The 22116-nt window shown below is 42.0% G+C and overlaps 1 protein-coding gene across 1 annotated transcript; it reads right to left on the bottom strand.

The window, feature by feature from the left end:
* Positions 1-303: 303 nt before the first annotated feature.
* LOC115199850 (uncharacterized) lies at positions 304-21474 on the bottom strand. Its single transcript, XM_029762343.1, has 7 exons — positions 21329-21474; positions 15820-16014; positions 14123-14227; positions 12567-12676; positions 10416-10508; positions 10213-10335; positions 304-428 (listed from the first exon to the last, which is right to left on the bottom strand). The coding sequence occupies exons 1-7, from the start codon at positions 21459-21461 to the stop codon at positions 330-332; spliced, it is 858 nt and encodes a 285-aa protein (XP_029618203.1). The 5' UTR covers positions 21462-21474; the 3' UTR covers positions 304-329.
* Positions 21475-22116: the final 642 nt, after the last annotated feature.

Here is a 22116-nt window from a genome sequence, read left to right as displayed (position 1 = left end):
GTTATCTAAGCAGAGACAAGTATGATCAGTTTGAGCTTCACTATCATTTCGAGAGAAAAAAATCCCTGCCCTGTCATGTTGTTCCATGCCACAAAAGTCATGTGTCTTCGCTATGCAACTCAATGTCAGTTCACAAACAGTGTATTACTGTGCAATAAGTAGCATAGCCAGTGCTGCTGGAGCAGAGCCTCTGTTTCCGCTGTGGCCATAAGAGGCTTGGAAATGGTCAAGCTCTCACAAGTCCCTTTCAGTGGTGAGAGCTGGGACAGGGCACACTACGAGACTCACAAACAAAGCAGAGAATCAGAACCTCTTTAGGCTCTGTATGGTCAGACCTTCTCTCTCTGCCACTGCAGGGCCTCCTCTCTACTCCTCCTCCTCTCGGCGATCTGCTCTCCCTGCAGCCTCTCATTCTGCCGGCTCACACTCTGAATGGAAGAGGACAAACATATGAGATAGAAATTGCGACCCCGATGGACATTGTGATTTGAACTCATTGACATTGTGATTTGAACTTATGTCAAATGAATACATGGGATGGATAGTGAGACAAATGAGATGAGGAAACCTCTGAATTGAAAGTAGGGTGGACTATGATGTGTAAGTTGGTACTACTCTAGGATCACCTTTCTGTACTGTACGAGAATTATGTCATAACGTTTACATTTCCTCCATATTGGATAAGGAAATGTATCTGACCCACTGTACTTATGAATTTGAACTATTGCACTCTTCGGGGCATCGGTACAGAGTACTTCTTGGGCACAAGGTTCATGTAACCCCAAGGCCAAAACTGGAGTGAACGCTACGTTGGGTTAACCTTTTGCTGCTCTCTTGATATTTACTTTACTTGTATTTTGCATAACAACTCTGCCTAGTTGCACTACCTTGTCGTATTTGCAGCATGAACAGGCTGTGCATTTAATTTCTGCTCTTCCCACAATTTGTATTCTGTACAAGCTTCCTTCTTTTCACTCTGTCAATTAGGTTAGTATTGTGGAGTAACTACAATGTTGTTGATCCATTGTCAGACACAGGTGTCACGTCCTGACCAGTAAAGGGGTTATTTGTTATTGTAGTTTGGTCAGGACGTGGCAGGGGGTTTTATGTGTTTCGGGGTTTTTGGTTAATGTTCTATATTAGTTATTTCCATGTTCGTTCTAGTCTTTCTATTTCTATGTTTAGTTTATTGGGTTGATCTTCAATTGGAGGCAGCTGTTCCTTGTTGCCTCTAACGGAAGGTCCTATTTAGTAGGGGTGTTTTTCTATGGGTTTTTGTGGGTAGTTGTTCCATGTTATGACAAACACTTAATCAAAAACAACGACGAAAAAACAGTCCTGTGTGCCTCACAGGACTGTTTTTTCGTCGTTGTTTTTGATTAAGTGTTTGTTTTGGTTTTCTTCGTAATAAAAAAGATGAGTATTCACATTCCCGCTGCGCCTTGGTCCCATCTTTACGACGAACGAGACAGAACTACCCACCACCAGCGGACCAAGCAGCGGAGGAAGGAGCAGCAGGGGAGCTCTTTGGATTCATGGACATGGGAGGAGATATTGGACGGAAAGGAATCCTACACATGGGAGGAGATCAAGGCTGGAAGGGATCGCCTCCCATGGGAACAGATGGAGGAAGCCAGGAGAGCGGAGGCAGCAGGAGATTGGAGAGAACGCTATGCTGGGACACGGCTGGCAAGGAAACCCGAGAGGCACCCCCGATAATTTTTTTTTGGGGGGCACACGGCTAGGTCAGGCAATAGACCTAAGCCAACTCCCCGTGCTTATTATGGGGAGCAGTGGATCATGAGAGCGCCGGTCTATGCGGAAGTGCGCACAATCTCGCCCATACGCACGCACAGTCCGGTGCGAGCGATTCCAGCCCCTCGCAAGTGCCGTGCTAGAGTGGGCATCCAGCCAGGTAGGAGTATGCCTGCGCAGTACATCTGGCCACCAGTACGTCTCCTAGGCCCAGGCTACCCTGCGCCTGCTCTACGCACGGCAGCCATCAGGCCTCTGCACAGCCCAGTTCGCACTGTGCCAGCACTCCGCTCGTGCAGGGCTACTGTTACCACCCAGCCAGGACGGGTTGTGCAGGCTGTGTGCTCCAGACCTCCAGTGCTTGTTCATGGCCCGGTGTGTCCAGTTCCTGCTCCTCGCACTAGTTCTGAGGTGTGTGTCTCTAGTCTGGCGCCTCCAAAGCCAACACCACGCACCAGGCCTCCAGTGCGTCAGCCCAGTCCAGTTCGTCCTGCTCCTGCTCCTCGCACTGGCCTTGAGGTGCGTGTTACCAGTCTGGCGCCTCCAAAGCCAGCACCACGCACCAGGCCTCCAGTGCGTCAGCCCAGTCCAGTTCGTCCTGCTCCTGCTCCTCGCACTGACCTTGAGGTGCGTGTTACCAGTCTGGCGCCTCCAAAGCCAGCCCCACGCACTAGGCCTGTAGTGCGCCTGTCCAGTCCAGAGCTTCCAGCAACAGTTCCCCGTCCAGAGCTTCCGGCGACAGTTCCACGTCCAGAGCTTCCGGCGACAGTTCCCCGTCTAGAGCTTCCGGCGACAGTTCCCCGTCTAGAGCTTCCGGCGACAGTTCCCCGTCTAGAGCTTCCGGCGACAGTTCCCCGTCTAGAGCTTCCGGCGACAGTTCCCCGTCTAGAGCTTCCGGCGACAGTTGCCCGTCTAGAGCTTCCGGCGACAGTTGCCCATCTAGAGCTTCCGGCGACAGTTGCCCGTCTAGAGCTTCCGGCAACAGTTGCCCGTCCAGTGCTTCCGGCGACGTCCTACAGTCCGGTGTCTGCAAAGATGGCCCACAGTCCGGAGCCTGCAGAGACGGCCCACAGTCCGGAGCCTGCAGAGCCAGAGTCACCCTCCAGTCCGGAACCGGCGCAGCCAGAGTCGCCCTCCAGTCCGAGGTCTCCAGCGACGCGCATCAGCCCGAGGTCTCCAGCGACGCGCATCAGCCCGAGGTCTCCAGCGACGCACCTCAGCCCGAGGTCTCCAGCGACGCGCCTTAGCCCTGAGCCTTCAGTGGGGGTGGACAGGTTAGGTTGGGGACTAAGGCCGGAGCCTGAGCCACCTCCATAGTAGGAGGATTGGGGAGGGGGGGGGGGTGTAGCACAAGTATCGTCGGTGACGGTGGCCACCCTCACTTCCCTCCCTTTAGTTTGGGATTAATTTTGTTTTGGGGTTTATTTTTGTGTTTTTTTGTTTGAGGTGCATCCGGGGTCTGCACCTTTGGGGGGGGGGGGGTACTGTCACCAGTAAAGGGGTTATTTGTTATTGTAGTTTGGTCAGGACGTGGCAGGGGGTGTTTGTTTTATGTGTTTCGGGGTTTTTGGTTAATGTTCTATGTTAGTTATTTCTATGTTCGTTCTAGTCTTTCTATTTCTATGTTTAGTTTATTGGGTTGACCTTCAATTGGAGGCAGCTGTTCCTCGTTGCCTCTAATTGAAGGTCCTATTTAGTAGGGGTGTTTTTCTATGGGTTTTTGTGGGTAGTTGTTCCATGTGTGGCTGTGTGCCTCACAGGACTGTTTTTTCGTCGTTGTTTTTGATTAAGTGTTTGTTTTGGTTTTCTTCGTAATAAAGAAGATGAGTATTCACATTCCCGCTGCGCCTTGGTCCCATCTTTACGACGAACGCGACAACAGGACAATAACCTTAAACATAAGGCCAAATCTACAGTACACTGGAGTTGCTTACCAAGAAGACAGTGAATGTTCCTGGGTGGCCGAGTTACAGTTTTGACTTAAATCGACTTGAAAATCTATGCCAAGACTTGAAAATGGTTGTCAAGCAATGATCCAGAACCAATTTAACAGAGCTTGAAGAATTTTCAAAATAATAACTGGGCAAATATTGTACAATCTAGGTGTGTAAAGCTCTTAGAGACTTACCCAGAAAGACTCACAGCTGTAATCACTTGCCAAAGGTGATTCTAACATCTATTGACTCAGGGGTGTGAATACTTTTGTAAATTTCATATTTTTGTATTTCATTTTCAATAAATGTGAAAAAAAACACTTTGTCATTATGGGGTATTTTGTAGAGAGAGACTGAGAAGTCAAGGGGTATGTATAATTTCTGAAGGCACTGTACGTTGGTTTAAGTTGAAAGTTTTGGTAACACATTAACTGACACCCAGCGTCATAACACGTTATGACACAGTCATAACCATGCAATACATATGTCATAACAGCTGACATAACTTGTCATAACCTGTCATAATATGGTCATTACACTGTCATGACCCATATATTTACACCTGTTGTGACGTACAGTATATTGCGTTATTTCATGGCTGGTTATGACACCTACATAAGAGTGTCAAAACAAACATTTATTCAAATATTTCCCTGCCAAGAAGTTTCCGGTATTTTTAAAGTTTGTTTCTTAAGTCCTTTGTTGTTGTTGTAATGAATTCTGTTTACAGTCGTGTTTTTTTCATCATATTTTAAATAACTTGCAGAAAATACACTTTATGACACTGTCATGAAGCATTATGACCATCATAATCATATAAGCCAGATAGGTCTATCACGTACATGCCCTTATGTCAGTCATTGCCCTTGTCCTGCATTCGTCCCAGTCATTAGCAACAGAGCATTGGTGAATGTGCATGACTGACATCAGTTTGTGCACAATTACAATGATAATTTAAGATAGTCAATTTGAGAAAATGTTATAGAACATAAAGATACTGTTAACAAGTAGGCTATGGTGTAATGGAATGTTTTGCCTTGTTTTGTGGGTTTTGACACTTATGTCATAACCAGCCATAAAATAACTACCGTGGCAGGTTTTGTAGGTTTTGACACTCTTATGTAGGTGTCATAACCAGCTATTAAATAATACAATATATCATAACAGGTCTAAATATTTGTGTCATGACACTGTTATGACTATATTATGTCAGGCTACGATAAGTTATGTCAGCTGTTATGACAAATTATGACAAGGTTATCATTTTTTAGCTAAAACTATACTAAATATATCCACGTTCAAAAAATTTATTAAAATACATTGTTTTGCAATGAAGGTCTACAGTAGCCTCAACAGCACTCTGTAGGGTAACACCATGGTGTAGCCAGAGGACAGCTAGCTTCCGTCCTCCTCTGGGTACATTGAATTCACTACAAAACCTAGGAGGCTCATGGTTCACACCGCCTTCCACAGACTTCCACAGTAATTATGACAACGTCCGGAGGACGTCCTCCAACCTATCAGAGCTCTTGCAGCATGAACTGACATGTTGTCCACCCAATCAAAGGATCAGATAATGCATCTAGTACTGAAAGCATAAGCTACAGCTAGCTAGCACCGAAGTGCATACAATGGGGTGAGTAGTTGACTCAAAGAGAGAGAAAACAGTTTTTAACAAATTAATTTCTTCCAAAATGAAGGAGCAGCGAGAGAGAGAGAGAGAGAGAGAGAGAGAGAGAGAGATTGTAATTTTATTTAACTTCAGTTTCACTTACTTAGCAAGCAAATTCAGTTAGCTAGTTTAGCCTACTCAAATACCCTGCTGTTAGCTAGTTGGCTATACTATCCAACAGAACACTGGAACTCTTCCAAGTGAAGGTAAGCTTTCGGTTTTACTAATTTATTGCCACCGGGGCCCGCCAATGTAAGTGCTAAACTGCTTACTGACTGTACATTGTAATGTTACTGCATGATTGTAGCAGGTTTACTAATGCGTTAGTTTTATTAGCTATGTTGACTATGATGTTACTTTAGCTAATATGGTGACAACGATGTAGGCCGTGTGTAGCGGTTATGATATGGTTTGGCTTGGAAAGTTTTTGTTGCCTGGTGACATACAGCTGACATGTTGTGCATTGAAGTCCACAAGCAAAGGGAAAAGGTAAGAGGAGATGCGAGAAAGAATACAACGTGGCTGCTATGAAAGTGTTATCGCGTGATCTGGGACGTATTAATTCCATCGGTTCTGTTGAAAAACGTTTCGTAAACAAACAGAATGAAACGGGGATAAACATCCCTGCATTTGTCAAAATAGAAACTCTCGTTTGGAACTGTTGGACTAATGATTACACCCTAGATCAGCTAGATTCAGGCAAGAGTGTGCAAGGCAGTATTGAATGTGTTACTGTCTGTCCATGTGTCACTTTCTGTCACCTAAAATGTTTCTCGACCTGTGTGCATCTACGTTGTAAACTTTCATTTATATGCTACGCTGTAGCAACCTCATGATGGGTATAGGGAAATTTTGAGTATCATGTACATTACCGGTCAAAGGTTTTAGAACACCTACTCATTCAAGGATTTTTTCTACATTGTAGAATGATAGTGAAGACGTCACAACTATGAAATAACACATATGGAATCATGTAGTAACCAAAAAAGTATTAAACAAATCGAAATATATTTTATATTTGAGATTCTTCAAATAGCCACCTTTTGTCTTGATGACAGCTTTGCACACGCTTGGCATTCTCTCAACCAGCTTCACCTGGAATGCTTTTCCAACAATCTTGAATGAGTTCCCACATATGCTGAGCACTTGCTGGCCTCTTTTCCTTCCCTCTGTGGTCCGACTCATCCCAAACCATCTCAATTTGATGTGGGATTGTGGAGGCCAGGCCAACTGATGCAGCATTCCATCACTCTTCTTCTTGGTAAAATAACCCTTACACAGCCTGGAGGTGTTTTGGGTCATTACCCTGTTGAAAAACAAATGATAGTCCCACTAAGCCCAAACCAGATGGGAGGGCGTATCGCTGTGGTAGCCATGCTGATTAAGTGTGCCTTGAATTCTAAATAAATCACAGACAGTGCCACCAGCAAAGCACCTGTCCTTTAGTAGTGGTTTCTTTTTAGCAAAAATCGACCATGAAGGCCTGATTCACACAGTCACCTAAGAACAGTTGATGTTGAGATGTGTCTGTTACTTGAACTCTGTGAAGCATTTATTTGGGCTGCAATTTCTGATGCTGGTAACCCTAATGAACTTATCCTCCGCAGCAGAGGTAACTCTGGGTCTTCCATTCCTGTGGCGGTCCTCATGAGAGCCAGTTTCATCATAGCACTTGATGGTTTTTGCGACTGTACTTGAAGAAACCTTCAAAGTTCTTGACATTTTCCTTATTGACTGACCTTCATGTCTTAAAGTAATGATGGACTGTCGTTTCTCTTTGCTTATTTGAGCTGTTCTTGCCATAATATGGACTTTGTCTTTACCAATTAAGGCTATCCTCTGTATACCTCCCTTCCTTGTCACAACATAACTGATTGGCTCAAACACATTAAGAAGAAAATAAATTCCACAAATTAACTTTTAAGAAGGCACACCTGTTAATTGAAATGCATTCCAGGTGACTACCTCATGAAGCTGGTTGAGAGAATGCCAAGAGAGTGCAAAGCTGTCATCAAGGCAAAGGGTGGCTATTTGAAGAATCTCAAATATAAAATATATTTTGATTTGTCTAACACTTTTTTGGTTACGACATGATTCCATGTGTGTTATTTCATAGTTTTGTTGTCTTCGCTATTATTCTACAATGTAGAAAATAGTAAAAATAAAGAAAAACCCTTGAATGAGTAGGCATTCTAAAACTTTTGACCAGTAGCGTAGTAGCCTAAACCTATCGCTGTTACATTGAACTGGGTGAATGGAATGTGAATGACAGTCATCCAATATGCTGTGATAGAAATAAGGCCATGCTCATGAAAAAATATATATATTTCTCCCTCACTGACCGCCACTTAGTGTTACCCAAGTGGTAATATCACATTCACAAGTACGGTGAAATGCCTTTCGTGCAAGCTCTAAACCCAACAATGCAGCAATCAATATCAATGTAGTACTAAAAATATCATAATGTAGAACAAAAACAGAAGAGAAATAAAAATAAGAAACAAGAAGAACAAGAGAGGGTAAGCTATATACAGGGTCAGTTCCAATACCATGTTAACAATGTGCAGGGATACTGTGATTGAGGTAGATACTGTATGTATAGGGGCTTCAGGAAATATGATAAACAGTAGCAGCAGCGTATATGATGATTGTGTGAGTTTGTGTGCATGTATGTAGAGTCAGTGTAAATGTGTGCACATTATGTGTGTGAGCAAATTAAGTGAATGTGTGTGTGTGTGTGTGTGTGTGTGTGTTGGAATGTCGGTGTGAGTGTGTAGAGTCCCGTGAGTGTGCATAGAGACTACAAATAAAAAATGTAATAAAGGGTCAACGCAGATAGACCGTGTAGCCATTTTGTTAGCTGTTTAGCGGTCTTATGACTTGGGAATAGAATCTGTTCAGGAGCCTGTTGGTGTCAGACTTGATACACCGATACCGCTTGCCATGCGGAAGCAGAGAGAAAATTCTTTGGCTTGGGTGACTGCAGTCTTTAATGATTTTCTGGGCCTTCCTTTCACACCACCTGATATAGAGGTCCTGGATGGCAGGGAGTTCGGCCCCAGTGATGTACTGGGCTGTCGCGCCTTCTTCACAACTGTGCGTGTATGTGTGGACCATTTTAAGTCCTTAGTGATATGGACACCCAGCAATTTGAAGCTCTCGTTGGTCTTACTGACGTTGAGGGAGAGGTTGTTGTCCTGGCACCACACTGCCAGGTCACTGACCTCCTCCCTGTAGACTGTCTTATCGTCACTGGTGATCAGGCCTACCACAGTCATGTCGTCAGCAAACGTGATGATGGTGTTGGAGTTGTGCGGGGCCACGAAGTCGTGGGTGAACAGGGAGTACAGGAAGGGACTAAGAACACACCCCTATGAGGCCCCCGTGTTGAGTGGCAGAGTGGCAGAGGTGATGTTGCCTACCCTCACCACCAGGGGTCGGCCCATCAGGAAGTCCAGGATCGAGTTGCAGAGGGAAGTGTTCAGTCCCAGGGTCCAAAGCTTGGTGAAAACCTTGGAGGGAACAATGGTGTTGAACGCTAAGCAGTAGTCAATGAACAGCATTCTCACATAGATATTATTCTTATCTAGGTGGGTGAGGCCAGAGTGGAGTGCAATTGAGATTACGTCGTCTATGGATCTGTTGGGGAAGTATGGAAATTGGAGTGGGTCTGGTGTAGGGTGTCTGAGAAGATGGAGTTAAAATGTGCCATAACCAGCCTTTCAAAGCACTTCCTGATTACAGAAGTGAGTGCTCCAGGGTGGTAGTCATTGTGGCATGAAGCCTTACAGTTCTTTGGAACAGGAATGATGGTGGTCAGCTTAAGACGTGGGGATTACAGACTGGGACAAGGAGAGGTTTAAAATGACCATGAATTTGCCTGCCAGCTGTTCTGCGCATGGTCTGAGAACGAGCACTGGAATAACGTCCGGCCCCGCGGCCTTGAGAGTGTTGATCTGATTAAAGGCCTTAGTCGCGTCGGCACGAGATCACCCAGTCCTCTGGGTCAGTGGGGGCCCTCGCGGTGTTCGAAGTTTGCATATAATGCATTGAGTTGGTCTGGTAGAGAGGCATCGTTGGGCAGATCACGGCCGGGTCTTTCTTTGTAACGCTTAATGGACAATAGCCCCTGCCACATGTGGCAGGCATCAGAGCCCGTGTAATATGATTCCACCTTATTCCTATATTGTCTTTTTGCGGGACTTCTTGTACTTGTTCCTGTCCTCGGCCGCAGCCTAAGGGTTACCTGTGGTCGCCCTGTCCTTTAGCTCAGCGCCAACTTCGGTGTTAATCCAGGGCTTTTGATTGGAGAAGAAGTGAACCTTCACCATGGGGAAAACGTCGCCGATGCATTTCATAAGGAAGCCGGTGACGGAGGTGGTTAGCTCGTTGATGTTATCGGCGGAGTGTCGAAACATATTACAATCATCGCTAGCAAGGCAACAAGGAAAGCAGCCTCTGGGTGCAAGTTTTTTGTGTTTGTTTATAACCTCGTACAGTTCGTTAAGTGCCAGCTTCTTATTTTCCTTGTCCTGAGTTGGAATGTATTTCTCGGGAGGTAGAAGGGTCGGCATTTGACCATTAGGTATTCCAAGAAGGGCGAGACATCCACTACGCTAGAGTCAACCATTTCTTGTTGATGAAGAGGCAAACCCGATTTCGATCTTAATGTATCGTACTGTATGGTTTCCTGTTTTGTATGTTGTTTTGTATGTTTTTTTTATTGTTATGTTACACTCAAAAAGCCCTCTGGGGAAAATAAGATCTACTGAACTTAATAGAATATACTATAGTGACAAAGTTGTTCCCCGATGAGGGGTGGTGATGGTTGGTCGGTAAGAGGGAACTCACTGTGATTCTCTCCTCCCAGTGTGTGTTCTTCTTTTCTATCTTGTCTTGGTAAAGGTCTAAGATTCTCTTCAGTGCATTCAGCTTGTTCTGGTAGTGAGATCGGATCTTCTGTATTGTCCTCTCCTACTAGCACAGATAAGTGTTGATATCAACTTGTAGTGACACCTGATCAATACACACACGCGCACACACACACAGATCACCTGGTTCTCTCGTGATGCGATCTGAAAGTTTTCCTCTAGCTCTTGCACCATCTCCAGATGTCTACTTTTCATAGTCTGCATGTCCTCAGCTATCTGTTGCCACAAGAAATGATGCACTTGGCGTCTTAATATTGACACAATAAATTCACAGTGACTACTTAAGATCATCAGTCAGTCAGCTGATAACATGCCATGACAGAGGTTAATGACTCATATACTATACACACACAGAATGCACAGCAGCGTGATAGCCTAACAATTAAATAGAGATAAAGACTGAAAAATCAAAGGCGTCTGGTCATCTGATCCTGCATAAACACACACGCACAGGCATGTGCACACGCACACGCACGCACACGCACACACACACACACAATAAAGCCTATTCCAGGCAGAAGGAGCGGCAGACATGTGAGTAAATAGGAAAACACAACATTATCTCTAACAATGAGCTCACTGTGTGCTTCTTTTCACAACGATCAACATCGGGTTTGTCCCTTAGTCACACGTCTGACTATCATATCCCATTCCTTCACTGTACATTTCATAATGAGTAGTGCTCTTCATACTATACTATGTGACTTCCCAGAAATGATAAACTTACAGTCACTTCAGAAAGTATTCATACCCCTTGACTTATTCCACGTTTTGCTGTCTTACAGATTGAATTCAAAATGGATTAATTATTGTTTTTTTCTCACCCATCTGCACACAATACCCCATAATGAAAAACATGTTTATACATTTTTGCAAATGTATTGAAAATGAAATACAGAAATATCTACTTTACATAAGTATTCACACTCCTGAGCCAATACATGTTAGAATCACCTTTGGCAGCGATTACAGCGGTGAGTCTTTCTGGGTAAGTCTCTAAGAATTTTGCTCACATCGATTGTAGAATATTTGCACATTATTCTTTAAAAAAATATTCAAGCTATGTCAGCTTGGTTGTTGATCATTGCTAGCCAGCCATTTTCAAGTCTTGCCATAGATTTTCACGTAGATTTATGTAAAAACTGTAACTAGGCCACTCAGGAACATTCAATGTTGTCTTGGTAAGCACATCCAGTGTATATTTGGCCTTATGTTTTAGGTTATTGTCCTGCTGAGTGTCTGTTGGAAAGAAGACTGAACCAGGTTTTCCTCCAGGAATTTTCCTTTCTTTTTATAAAAAACCTCTTTAGTCCTTACCAAGCATACCCATAACATGATGCAGCCACTTCCATATTTGAAAATATGAAGGATGGTACTCAGTGATGTGTTGTGTTGGATTTGAGGCAAGCTTAACGCTTTGTATTCAGGACATAATGCTAATTTCTTTGCCACATTCTTTGTAGTTTAACTGTAGTGCCTTGTTGCAAATATATATATATATTTTCCATATTTATTTTTTCTGTGCAGGCTTCCAGCTTTTCACTCTGTCATTTAGGTTAGTATTGTGGAGTAACTACAATCTTCAGTTTTCTCTTATCACAGCCATTAAACTATGTAACTGTTTTAAAGTCCCCATTGGCCTCATGGTGAAATCCCTGAGCAGTTTCCTTCCTCTCCGGCACCTGAGTTTGTAGTGACTGGGTGTATTGTTACACCATCCAAAATGTAATTAATAACTTCACCGTGCTCAACGGGATATTCAATGTTTGCTTCTTTTTTTTTACCCATCTACCAGTAGGTGCCCTTCTTTGCGAGTCATTGGAAAACCTCCCTGGTCTTTGTGGTTGAATCTGTGTTTGAAATTCACTGCTCGACTGAGGGATCTTGCAGATTATTGATTGTATGTGTGAGGTACAGAGATGAAGTAGTCATTCAAAAATCATGTTAAACACTATTATTGCACATTTTTACTCCTGAACTTATTTAGGCTTGCCATAACTACAGGCAGGGGTTGAATTCTTATTGACTCAAGAAATGTAATCTTTTAAGTTTTCATTCATTTGTAAAAATAATATAATAACATAATTCCCCTTTGACATTATGGGGTATTGTGTGTAGGCCAGTGACCCAAATTCTTAATTTAATCATTTTAAATTCAGGCTGTAACACAACAAAATGTGTAAAATACTTTCTAAAGGCACGGTATATACTATGCTAAAATACTCTTTGAAATTTGCATTTTTCCCAGATCTTGTATGACCTATGGATGTGTACCTGCGTAATGTAGAGTTCAGCTGACTCGTATGGGATGTAGAGCTTGGCCCCCTCTACTTTCAACTCCTGGTGCTTCCCTCTCTCATTGGAGGACAGAGATTCAGAGATGCCTATGGGAGGTAAGGATAACACACACAATCTAACAAAAAATGTACATTTAAATTATTGGTAAATAATGTATTGTGTAATTTTGGAGTCACTTTTATTGTAACTAAGAATAGAAGACGTTTCTAAACATTTCCACATGAATGTAGATGCTACCATGATTACGGATGAACCTGAATGAATCGTGAATAATGAATCCTGAAAAAGCTACAGACGCACAAATATCATACCCCCAAGACATGCTAACCTCTCACCATTACATTGTTATTACAATAACAATATATATTTTTTCTCACTCATTATTATTCACGATTCATTCAGGATTATCCGTAATCGTGGTAGCATCTACATTTATTTAGAAGTGTTTAGAAACATATTCTATTCTTGTTTACAACAAAGGTGACTCCAAAATTACACAATACATTATTTACCATTCATTTCTATTGGGCACAAAATAATTTGAAAAACAACAAAAACAAACAGAAAATACATCCAACAAATTCGTTGTGTCAGAAGCTTAATGTAGTCATTGCGTACTATGAATATGGGACCAAATACTTAACTTTTTACTACTTTAATAAACATTCAAGTGAATTTGTCCCAATACTTTTGGTCCCTTAAAATGGAGGGACTATGTACAAAAAGTCCTGACATTTTAAACTGTTCCCCTGATATGGATGAAAATACCCTCAAATTTAAGCTCACAGCCTGCACTTTAACCATATAGTCATTGTATCATTTCAAACCCAAAGTTTGTCACTGTTCCAATACTTTTGGAGCTCACTGAATTTTTTACATGAACCATTTAATTAGCTTTAGTTTAAAAGCTGGGTGGAAAAAAAGTCAAACATTCCCGCAATTCCTTTACGTTGATGACTTTTTGCAAATCCAATCAGTTTCCCAAATTGATTCAACATCATCACATTGATTTTTTTGTTGAAATGATGTGGAAACAACGTTGATTTAACCAGTTTGTGCCCAGTGGGTACCCATTCTCTTCCACTTCCTGACCCTAAGTCTTTCCTAAGAATTCTAGATAATGTCATAGTTTAATTTCCACCCACACGCTCCCTAATTATCTTTGCACTGAATCGCCCAAACATACCAATCTTCTTCTGTCCAATACTAACACACTCCCTTTGCCACTCCCATATAGAGTGACTCGAATGGACATTTCCATTCAAGTCATATTCTGTGATGGGCGAACCTGCTGCCATATTGAGTGTACCCATGCAAGGAAGGAAAAGCAGGAAGTTCAGCAGCAAATATTGTGCTTAACAATTAAACAATTTCTGTTTCAGTCATTTTATTTAGGCTGAGGCTTCGTGACCGAATCGGCGTCCGATGTTTTTCGGCAACCTGATTTATTTACCAACCACCCTGCTTGAACTCTCTGCCATCCAGACAAAAATCTGAATCTCCCATCCTTCTCCCCTGTCTGTATACAGCACCTTGCTCCACGGACCCGCCTCCAGGCTCTTTTCTGTGGTCTGCTCCAATCCAGCGTCGAAATGCAGCCCACCTCTTCAACCACAATGCTTTGTGTTCAACCACCACTTAAAAAGTAGAAAATGGTTGCGGATCAGATTGAGGTCATGGCTGAAGGTTAGAGATATATGGCCAATATTTATCTGTTGAGAACTGCAATTTTATCATGGTCGAACAAACATAGGGCCGAACTGATTTGTACTGTGCTGGCCTGGATATTTTTACGCACGCACACACACACACAGGCACACACTACAGCATTGTTTTAAGTCAAGTTTATCTTTTATTAATTTAGTTTAAAACACGGTTTACATGGCTCTGATCAGACTGGTCTCATAGACTAGGTGTAACATATTAAATGTAAATCAGAGACACTCAAATGACTATGTTATGTAACGTTTGGTTTGGTTACATAAGATAGAAGGTTACTTAGGGCATAAACTAAAGAAGGGTGGTTGGTCGGGGTGGATGTGTGGGCGTATAACACGGGGTGAATGGGTGGGCAGATAATGCAAACATCTAGCAGCCCAAAGGTTGTATGTTCGAATGTCATCACAAACAACTTTAACATTTTAGCTAATTAGCAACTTTGCACCTACTTACTTCTTTTTAGCTACTATGCAACTACTTAACATGTTGGCTAACCCTTCCCCAAATACTAACCTTAACCCTTCTCCTAACCCTAACCCAAGCCTTAACCCTTTAACCTAACTCCTAACCTTAAGCCTAACCTTAAAGTTAGCGTTAACAACCTAGCCACCCAGCTAACATTAGCCACAACAAATTGGAATTTGTAACAAGTCAATCAATTGCAAATTCGTAACATATTGTACAAATTGCAATTTGTAACATATTGTACGAATTGTAATTTGCAACATATCATACGAAATGGATTATGGACATCCACAAATTAACACATACCATACGAAACTTTAAATATCATACTAAATGAAGTGTCTCGGATTTACGTACAGAATAATATGAAATGCTCTGAGACCACGTTGCTCTCATAATAATAGTTTAACACTTTGTATAGTTACACAGATGCACTTATGTTTTGTTATTATGATGCACATCTACAGAACATATATGTTTAAAGGTGTATGTTTTCCACAATATATTTTCTATTTCCATGCAGTATTTATGTAAAGGTTAATCCGTTATTATCACGATTTAGGAAATGATATCAGCAACATGGCTAAAGACCAGCAACACAGTTCATTGCTTGAGATGGTCGCCTTTGAATACTTTCTTCATTCTGTCTTTCATTCCCGCCCGCCCCTTCTCTCTTCCTGCCTCTTTTACTCCGAAGAAGAGTGGTTATGACCTCATGTTGTAACTCTCTTCCCAGAAACACCTTTTTGTGGAGAAACAGAAATTATGTTATGAATCAGGGTAAATAATTAGTTATCTGAAAGGTTAGGAGTCAGTATACAAGCTTGCTGCATTCTATGATTAAACATAGTCCATTTAGCCTACATGTCTTAGGGCCTGTGTTTTGGTAGGATTCATGGTTATTGTTGGAGACTGTTGTTCAAGTTTAAAGTTATTTAGCCTTTAGCGTTATCATGGATTTGGAACAATTTTTACTCTCCTGACACAGTTATGCCTAAAGTTTTACGGTTTATGGTGTCATGACAGGGTTTCTGCTTGTGCCGACCTGTGTCCAGCTCCTGGTCCAGGTGTGTGCTGTGTACTACCGGGCACGGCTGGTGGTGCTTGGCCTCCTCCCTCAGGTCAGGGACACTCCCAGGTAACTCCTCCAGAACTGACACTGCCAAGGGGGTGTTGTCCACCCGCGAGGACCTCACTGTCACCTCAGGATATGGCGACCGGGTGGTCGTCTCCCAAGCCCCTGAGCAAAATACAACACAGGATATACGTCACTATGAGATTAGAGACTGGAAGAAGAAGATATGTGAGGACAGAGAGATGCCTAATGACTGGGATAAAGCAGACAGAGAGGGTAATTGATTTAAACAGGACATCTGGACAGAAGACGGTGGAGCTGGCAGCTAGAGCACATCAGCCTGTCTGGCAGTGAGGACAGCCTACAGGTTTGCTAAACAAGAGAATAGAAATAGATGCACACGGGCTAACACACGCTTGCAAGCACACACACATGCACGCACACACACTACACACACAGGCTCTCAAGGGCTCTGGTCCAAACAGAGGAATGCCACTGACAGACAGATTCAACGTCAGTAAGACAAAGGAATTGATTGTGGACTACAAGAAATGGATGGGGCTGTAGTGAAGCGGGTCGAGAGCTTCAAGTTCCTTGGTCTCCATATCACAAAGGATCATGGTCCAAACACACCAACACAGTCATGAAGAGGGCACGACAATGCCTCTTTCCCCTCAGGAGGCTGAAAAGATTTTGCATTGGCTCTCAGATCCTCAAAAAGTTCTACAGCTGCACCATCGAGAGCATCTTGAATGGCTGCATCACTGCTTGGTATGGCAACTGCTTGGCATCCGACCGCAAGGCACTAGAGAGGGTAGTGCCTACGGCCCAATACATCACTGGGGCCGAGCTCCCTGCAAGACTGCAGTCGCTAATCAAATGGCTAAATGGACTACCGGCAGTGACACTTTTTTGCACTAACTCTCTTGCACGGACTCTTTTCACACACACTGGACTCTACGCACACATAAGCATAATGCCATTTGTTACGGATACAGGTATCCTGTGTGTGTATCCTGTATGTGTATTTCTTTTCTCTCCTTTTCTCCTCACAGGTGACAATCATCATTCCCCAATCAGTCGCTAATCAGAAGACACCTGCACCTTTTCATTTACCCAATCACAGCCCCTTTCCCTTGGTTTAAAAACCCAGTCAGTTGTTTTCTCCCCAGATCAATCTCTCTGTGTTCAATCTTTCGCTCTCAATCTCTCTCAATCTCTCTCAATCTCAATCTCTCTCTCAATCTCTCTCTCAATCTCTCTCTCAATCTCTCTCTCAATCTCTCTCTCAATCTCTCTCTCAATCTCTCTCTCAATCTCTCTCTCTCTCTCTCTCTCTCTCTCGTTGTGTCCCCAGCGCTCGCTTTCTGTATTGATCTCGCTTTTGTTTTGCAACTACGTTACCTTTGTCCGGTTATCCTGTGAGTATTGTTTTGTTTGACTGTTTGTTTGGTGGGAAAAGGGGGCACCGAGACAAGTCGCCCATGGGCATACATTACCCGTAGGTAAACCTTGTCTAAATACACTAGTTAGAACTGGGCGGACCACCCACTGTATTTTTGGTTAGTTAGCTAGCTGTTATTGAAGTAGGCTAGTCTAGTTTAGGGGTGTTTTTGGATTATTGTTTCTTTCCTTGGGTCCAGCTCAGCCCCTTTTCTCACACCTTTACCGTGTGTTTAAACAAACCTATAGTGTTTGACGGTAGATTTTAAGTTTTTGTTCACTGTTCCTTTATCACTGTTATAATTTGCATGAGTTATGTTACGGGTCTCGTTTCCATCCCCCCCTAGACTGCAGGGCCAAAGGGATTCGTAACACCATTTAACATCAAAGATAAACATATGTTTACCTTTGATGTTAAATGGCATTATGCTTATCCTTGTAATTCTGATCATAACTATTTCATTAACATTATTATTCTCTTGGCCAAATATTATATTCACAAATGTAAATGGGGTGGAAAAATTATTTTGTAGTTTTTCATTGAACTGTTACAATTTTATAAATCCCTCAAACTTGTGAAACTTTAAAAAGTTGGAAAAATTATTAGAAGTCAAGTCTGGAGACTTTATACACAGCCATCCATGAATTTCAATCCATAGTTTACTAGAATGGCGGCATGGAAAAAATAAATGCTCTAAGGATTCTGAATCAGAGGATTAAAAACACAAGGCATTTTGTCAAAATTGAATCTTTTGTGCAAGAAATCATTAGCAGGGTAGATAAAATAAAATAAAATATTTTTAAATTAGTTTCTTTAACTTTTGGGATAGCTGGACAAGTAAGGTAAAAGGTAGTCACTTTTGACCATAGCATGGGTTGGTCAATTCCATAGCAATATATTGAATTATAATCACCAAAAAATTACTTCATTAACTGCCAATAGTAACCACTTATTGTTGCATTTTTTTTATCCAAAGACTCAAGTCATTAATTTGTAAACTTGGAAAAGAGAACAACCTCATAATATAACAAAGTGTTCTTAATAAGTCCAAGTAAAGAAAGTGGAATTGCTTTGCAAACCTTCATATATTCTCTGAGTAATATTAACCTGAAATTGAACTCATCTAACAGCAAAACTCCCTAGTGTTATCTATCAAATCACATACAAAATGTCAAACCAAAGGCCTTTGAAAAGGGATTTCCTATTCATTAAGGATCGGTGTCCCGCTAGCGGGACAACTTCCGGTGAAACTGGAGGGCGCGCAATTCAAATAAATAATCATAAATATTACAGATTTTAAACACGTAGGTACATAAGGGTCTTATATCAGCTGAAGGCTTAAATTCTTGTTAATCTAACTGCACTATCTGATTTACAGTAGCTATTACAGCAAAAACATGTCCTGTGATTGTTTGAGGACGGCGCCCCACATCAAAATAGTTTTCCACCAGCACAGGTTTCATACATTCACATATAAAGATTAAATATTCACTTTTTGAAAATCTTCCTCTGATTTGTCATCCAAAGGGTCCCAGCTATAACATGTAGTGTCGTTTTGTAAGAAAATCCTTTATATCCCAAAAAGTCTTAAGTTGGCGCCATCGATTTTGAGTAAACCACTCGTTAAACTTGCAGAGAAAGGAATCCGAAAATCTACCCCTAAACTTTGATTCAACAAGTCAAAATACGTTTCTATTTACTCCTCAGATACCCTAAAATGTAATCAAAGAAATATGTTCAATAGGAAACCGATTTTTAGCAGGTGCGTAATGTCTTCATGGTGCAGTCAAACACAAATTTACATGACTGTCCTTCTACTAAAACTGTTATTTCTTATACGTTTTTGAAGTTACAAGCCTGAAACCTTGAACATAGACTTCTGACACCCTGTGGAAGCCATAGGAATTGCATCCAGGGAGGTAATTTTCAATATGACCTTTCTCTTGCATTTCTAAGAGGATGGTGTCTCAAAGAAATTTTCCGGTTGGTTTATCTTTGGATTTTCTCCTCCCATTGTCATGTCCTGACCATAGTAAGATGTTATTTTCTGTGGTAGAGTAGGTCAGGGTGTGACAAGGGGTGTTTTGTGTTTTGTATTTCTATGTTTGAGTTTTTCTGTGTTTTTTGGGTTGATCTCCAATTGGAGGCAGCTGGTCCTCGTTGTCTCTAATTGGAGATCGTATTTAAGTAGGGGTTTTTCTTCCTGGGTTTTGTGGGTTATTATATTTTGAGTAGTGTTTGTTTCTCTCTGTCACTGTTTGTTTTGTCTCAGTTATTTATGTATTTGCAAAGTTTCACAGATTTAATCAAATGTGGAACTACAACCAAGCTGCACTTTGGTACGCTCCTTTCGACAACCGTTACACCCATATCTATTGTTATATTCTCCTACATTTCTACAGACGTCAGTGTTTTCTTTCCTATGGTACCAATTATTTGCATATCCTGGCTTCAGGACCTGAGCTACAGGCAGTTTCCTTTGGCACGTTATTCAGGCTGTAACGCTCGTCGTGAGAAGGGGACCAAGGCGTAGCGTGGTAAGTGTTCAAACATAGAGAATAATTAGGATCTCTATGGTCAGGGTGTGACACAGGCAGGAAATGGAGAAAAGCCCTAAGAAGTTTTAATAACTCTTTTATTCCAAATCAATGTTTTGTTGGGAAACATTGGGCTTGAATATTATTTTCTAGCAAAATAACATTTGCTGTTAACTTAGACAATTTCACAGGTACCCAACACAGACCTACACATACACTACATAAGCCCACATACAAATAACATGCACACAAAAAATGTACTCTTAGCTTTAACTCTGCATTGTTGGAAAAGGACCCGTAAGTAATTTCTTTCACTGTTAATCTAGACCTGTTGTCTACGAAGCATGTGACAAATACGATTTGATTGCTCTGCTGCCTGAAATGGACCCAACCAAGCATCTGAAATATTTAAACCTCTTCTGTCTTCACATGTCTACACCTAACACATTCCTCTGAGAAGAACCCAGGAGCTCCCCAGACACACACGAACCAGCACCTCAGTCTGGGTCCTACCTAGAATCCTCCCTCATGACCTCAGTCTCCAAAAAGAAGCGGGAACAATAGTTATTCTATTAAGTTATTAACATAACTCCTATGGGAGAAATGTTGTGAATACTCTTACTTTGACATCGCATGCTGAAAGCTTTATATAAGCGTACATCTTATTCTGTTAATCTTAGCTGTGTGCTATGCCCTGAGAAAGCAGGAAACAACTGGTTTCTGTTGACTTCAAGAGTACCTTTCTGGGATACGGTCCTTGTTTTCTAAAGGTATGAGATGACTATGACGTGCTTAGCGAAACTCCAACATAAGGGACCATATAAGGACATATGGCTCGGCAAAGACGGACACTGAGGATGGCTATAAATGACAAAGTCTGAATGTGTTCGGGGGCTCTTAGCTGTGCACCATTTTGGGTCTCTGCTAACCAGCTCCATTTTTGCAAATCTTACTAATAAAGAACTTTGTTGTTTGAGGAAACTTGCAGTCTCTCTTGCTTTCCCTTTAATGTGTAGAATTTACACGACACTCATCACCAAGGATCCAAATAACTAGAAATTACAAGAAGGATCCTCACTATACTTATAACTAGTTAGAACCTCCTCTATATTTGTATTTTATTTCACATTTATTTAACCAGGTAGGCCAGTTGAGGAAAGTTCTCATTTACAACTGCGACCTGGCCAAGATAAAGCAAAGCAGTGCGACAACAACACAGAGTTACACATAAACAAACGTACAGTCAATAACACAATGGAAAAGAAAAATAGAAAAGTCTCTGTACAGTGTGCAAATGTAGAAGAGTAGGGAGGTAGGCAATAAATAGGCCATAGAGGTGAAATAATTACAATTTAGCATTAATACTGGCGTGATATATGTGCAGATGATGATGTGCAAGTAGAAATACTGGGGTGACAGCATCTAGTTGTATGTGTGTGCTTGCATGCGTTGTTCGTGCATGCGTGCACATGTGTTTGGGAGTTGGTGGCATACTTACGTTGTTTTGATGAAGGGGCAACAGAGCAGTGCCTCCCTACTGTCTTCCCCAGAAACGTCAGAGACAGGGACACATTCTCAGTTCCCGAGGAACTCACGTACATGATGTCTGAGATGAGTGTGTGTTTGTGCATGTATGACTGCTTGGACCCTGTCATAAAGCGCAAAACAGGGATACATGTAGAGTAGTGACAAAACCACAAAACTCTTAAATAAACACTTTCTCATTTGATGGCACATGAGACACTCATGCCTTCATAACCATTGCAGCTGTCCGTGTGTGTGTGCATGTGTGTGTGCTTTGCAAAACAGGATTTCACACTAACTGTTTGTCTATTCAGAAAAAAACTAAAATAGCATCTCATCTTTATCAAAGAGCATTCTGGAAGGTGCACGTCTATCTCACCAGCTATCCTAAGCTACTTTCCACAGAGGTTGGTCCAGACCTTGAACTGATTCACTTTGTAACACTATGAATCGAACATTTTCAAACATCATCAATAACCTACACACAGTAACAGTTTTGATCTGAACCTGTACTGTCACTCAACTACAGGATGAGATTAGTTCACACATTTAGCTTATCAATGACATGAAGCTAAAAAGTGCCCCCCCCCCAAAAAAAGAACAATCAAATCAAATATTGGATTGATTATAAATGAGCACCTTATTTCAGATCTGATCCCTGCTGTGGCAAAGCGATGTCGGAGACCTGCTGCTGTCCAGGTACGGAGAGGGAGTAGCTGGAATGCTGCTCGCTTTTCAGGGTAACAAAACTCTCAACACTCT

The sequence above is a fragment of the Salmo trutta genome, chromosome 9 (genome assembly GCF_901001165.1).
Source record: "Salmo trutta chromosome 9, fSalTru1.1, whole genome shotgun sequence".
In the NCBI taxonomy this organism is placed as follows: domain Eukaryota; kingdom Metazoa; phylum Chordata; class Actinopteri; order Salmoniformes; family Salmonidae; genus Salmo; species Salmo trutta.
The sequence above is the reverse complement of the archived record's forward strand: the minus strand, read 5'-3'. Positions and strand labels throughout refer to the sequence as shown.

Bases quoted from the DNA above. Each gene is read 5' to 3' on its own strand.
- LOC115199850 (XM_029762343.1), bottom strand. From the start codon at position 21,461: ATGCACAAACACACACTCATCTCAGACATCATGTACGTGAGTTCCTCG. The intron at 14,228-15,819 runs GTCGGCACAAGC...CTACTTTTTAAG, and splicing joins GGACCAGGAGCTGGACACAG to TGGTGGTTGAACACAAAGCA. The intron at 12,677-14,122 runs GTGCTGTATACA...TACCTCCCATAG, and splicing joins AGGCGGGTCCGTGGAGCAAG to GCATCTCTGAATCTCTGTCC.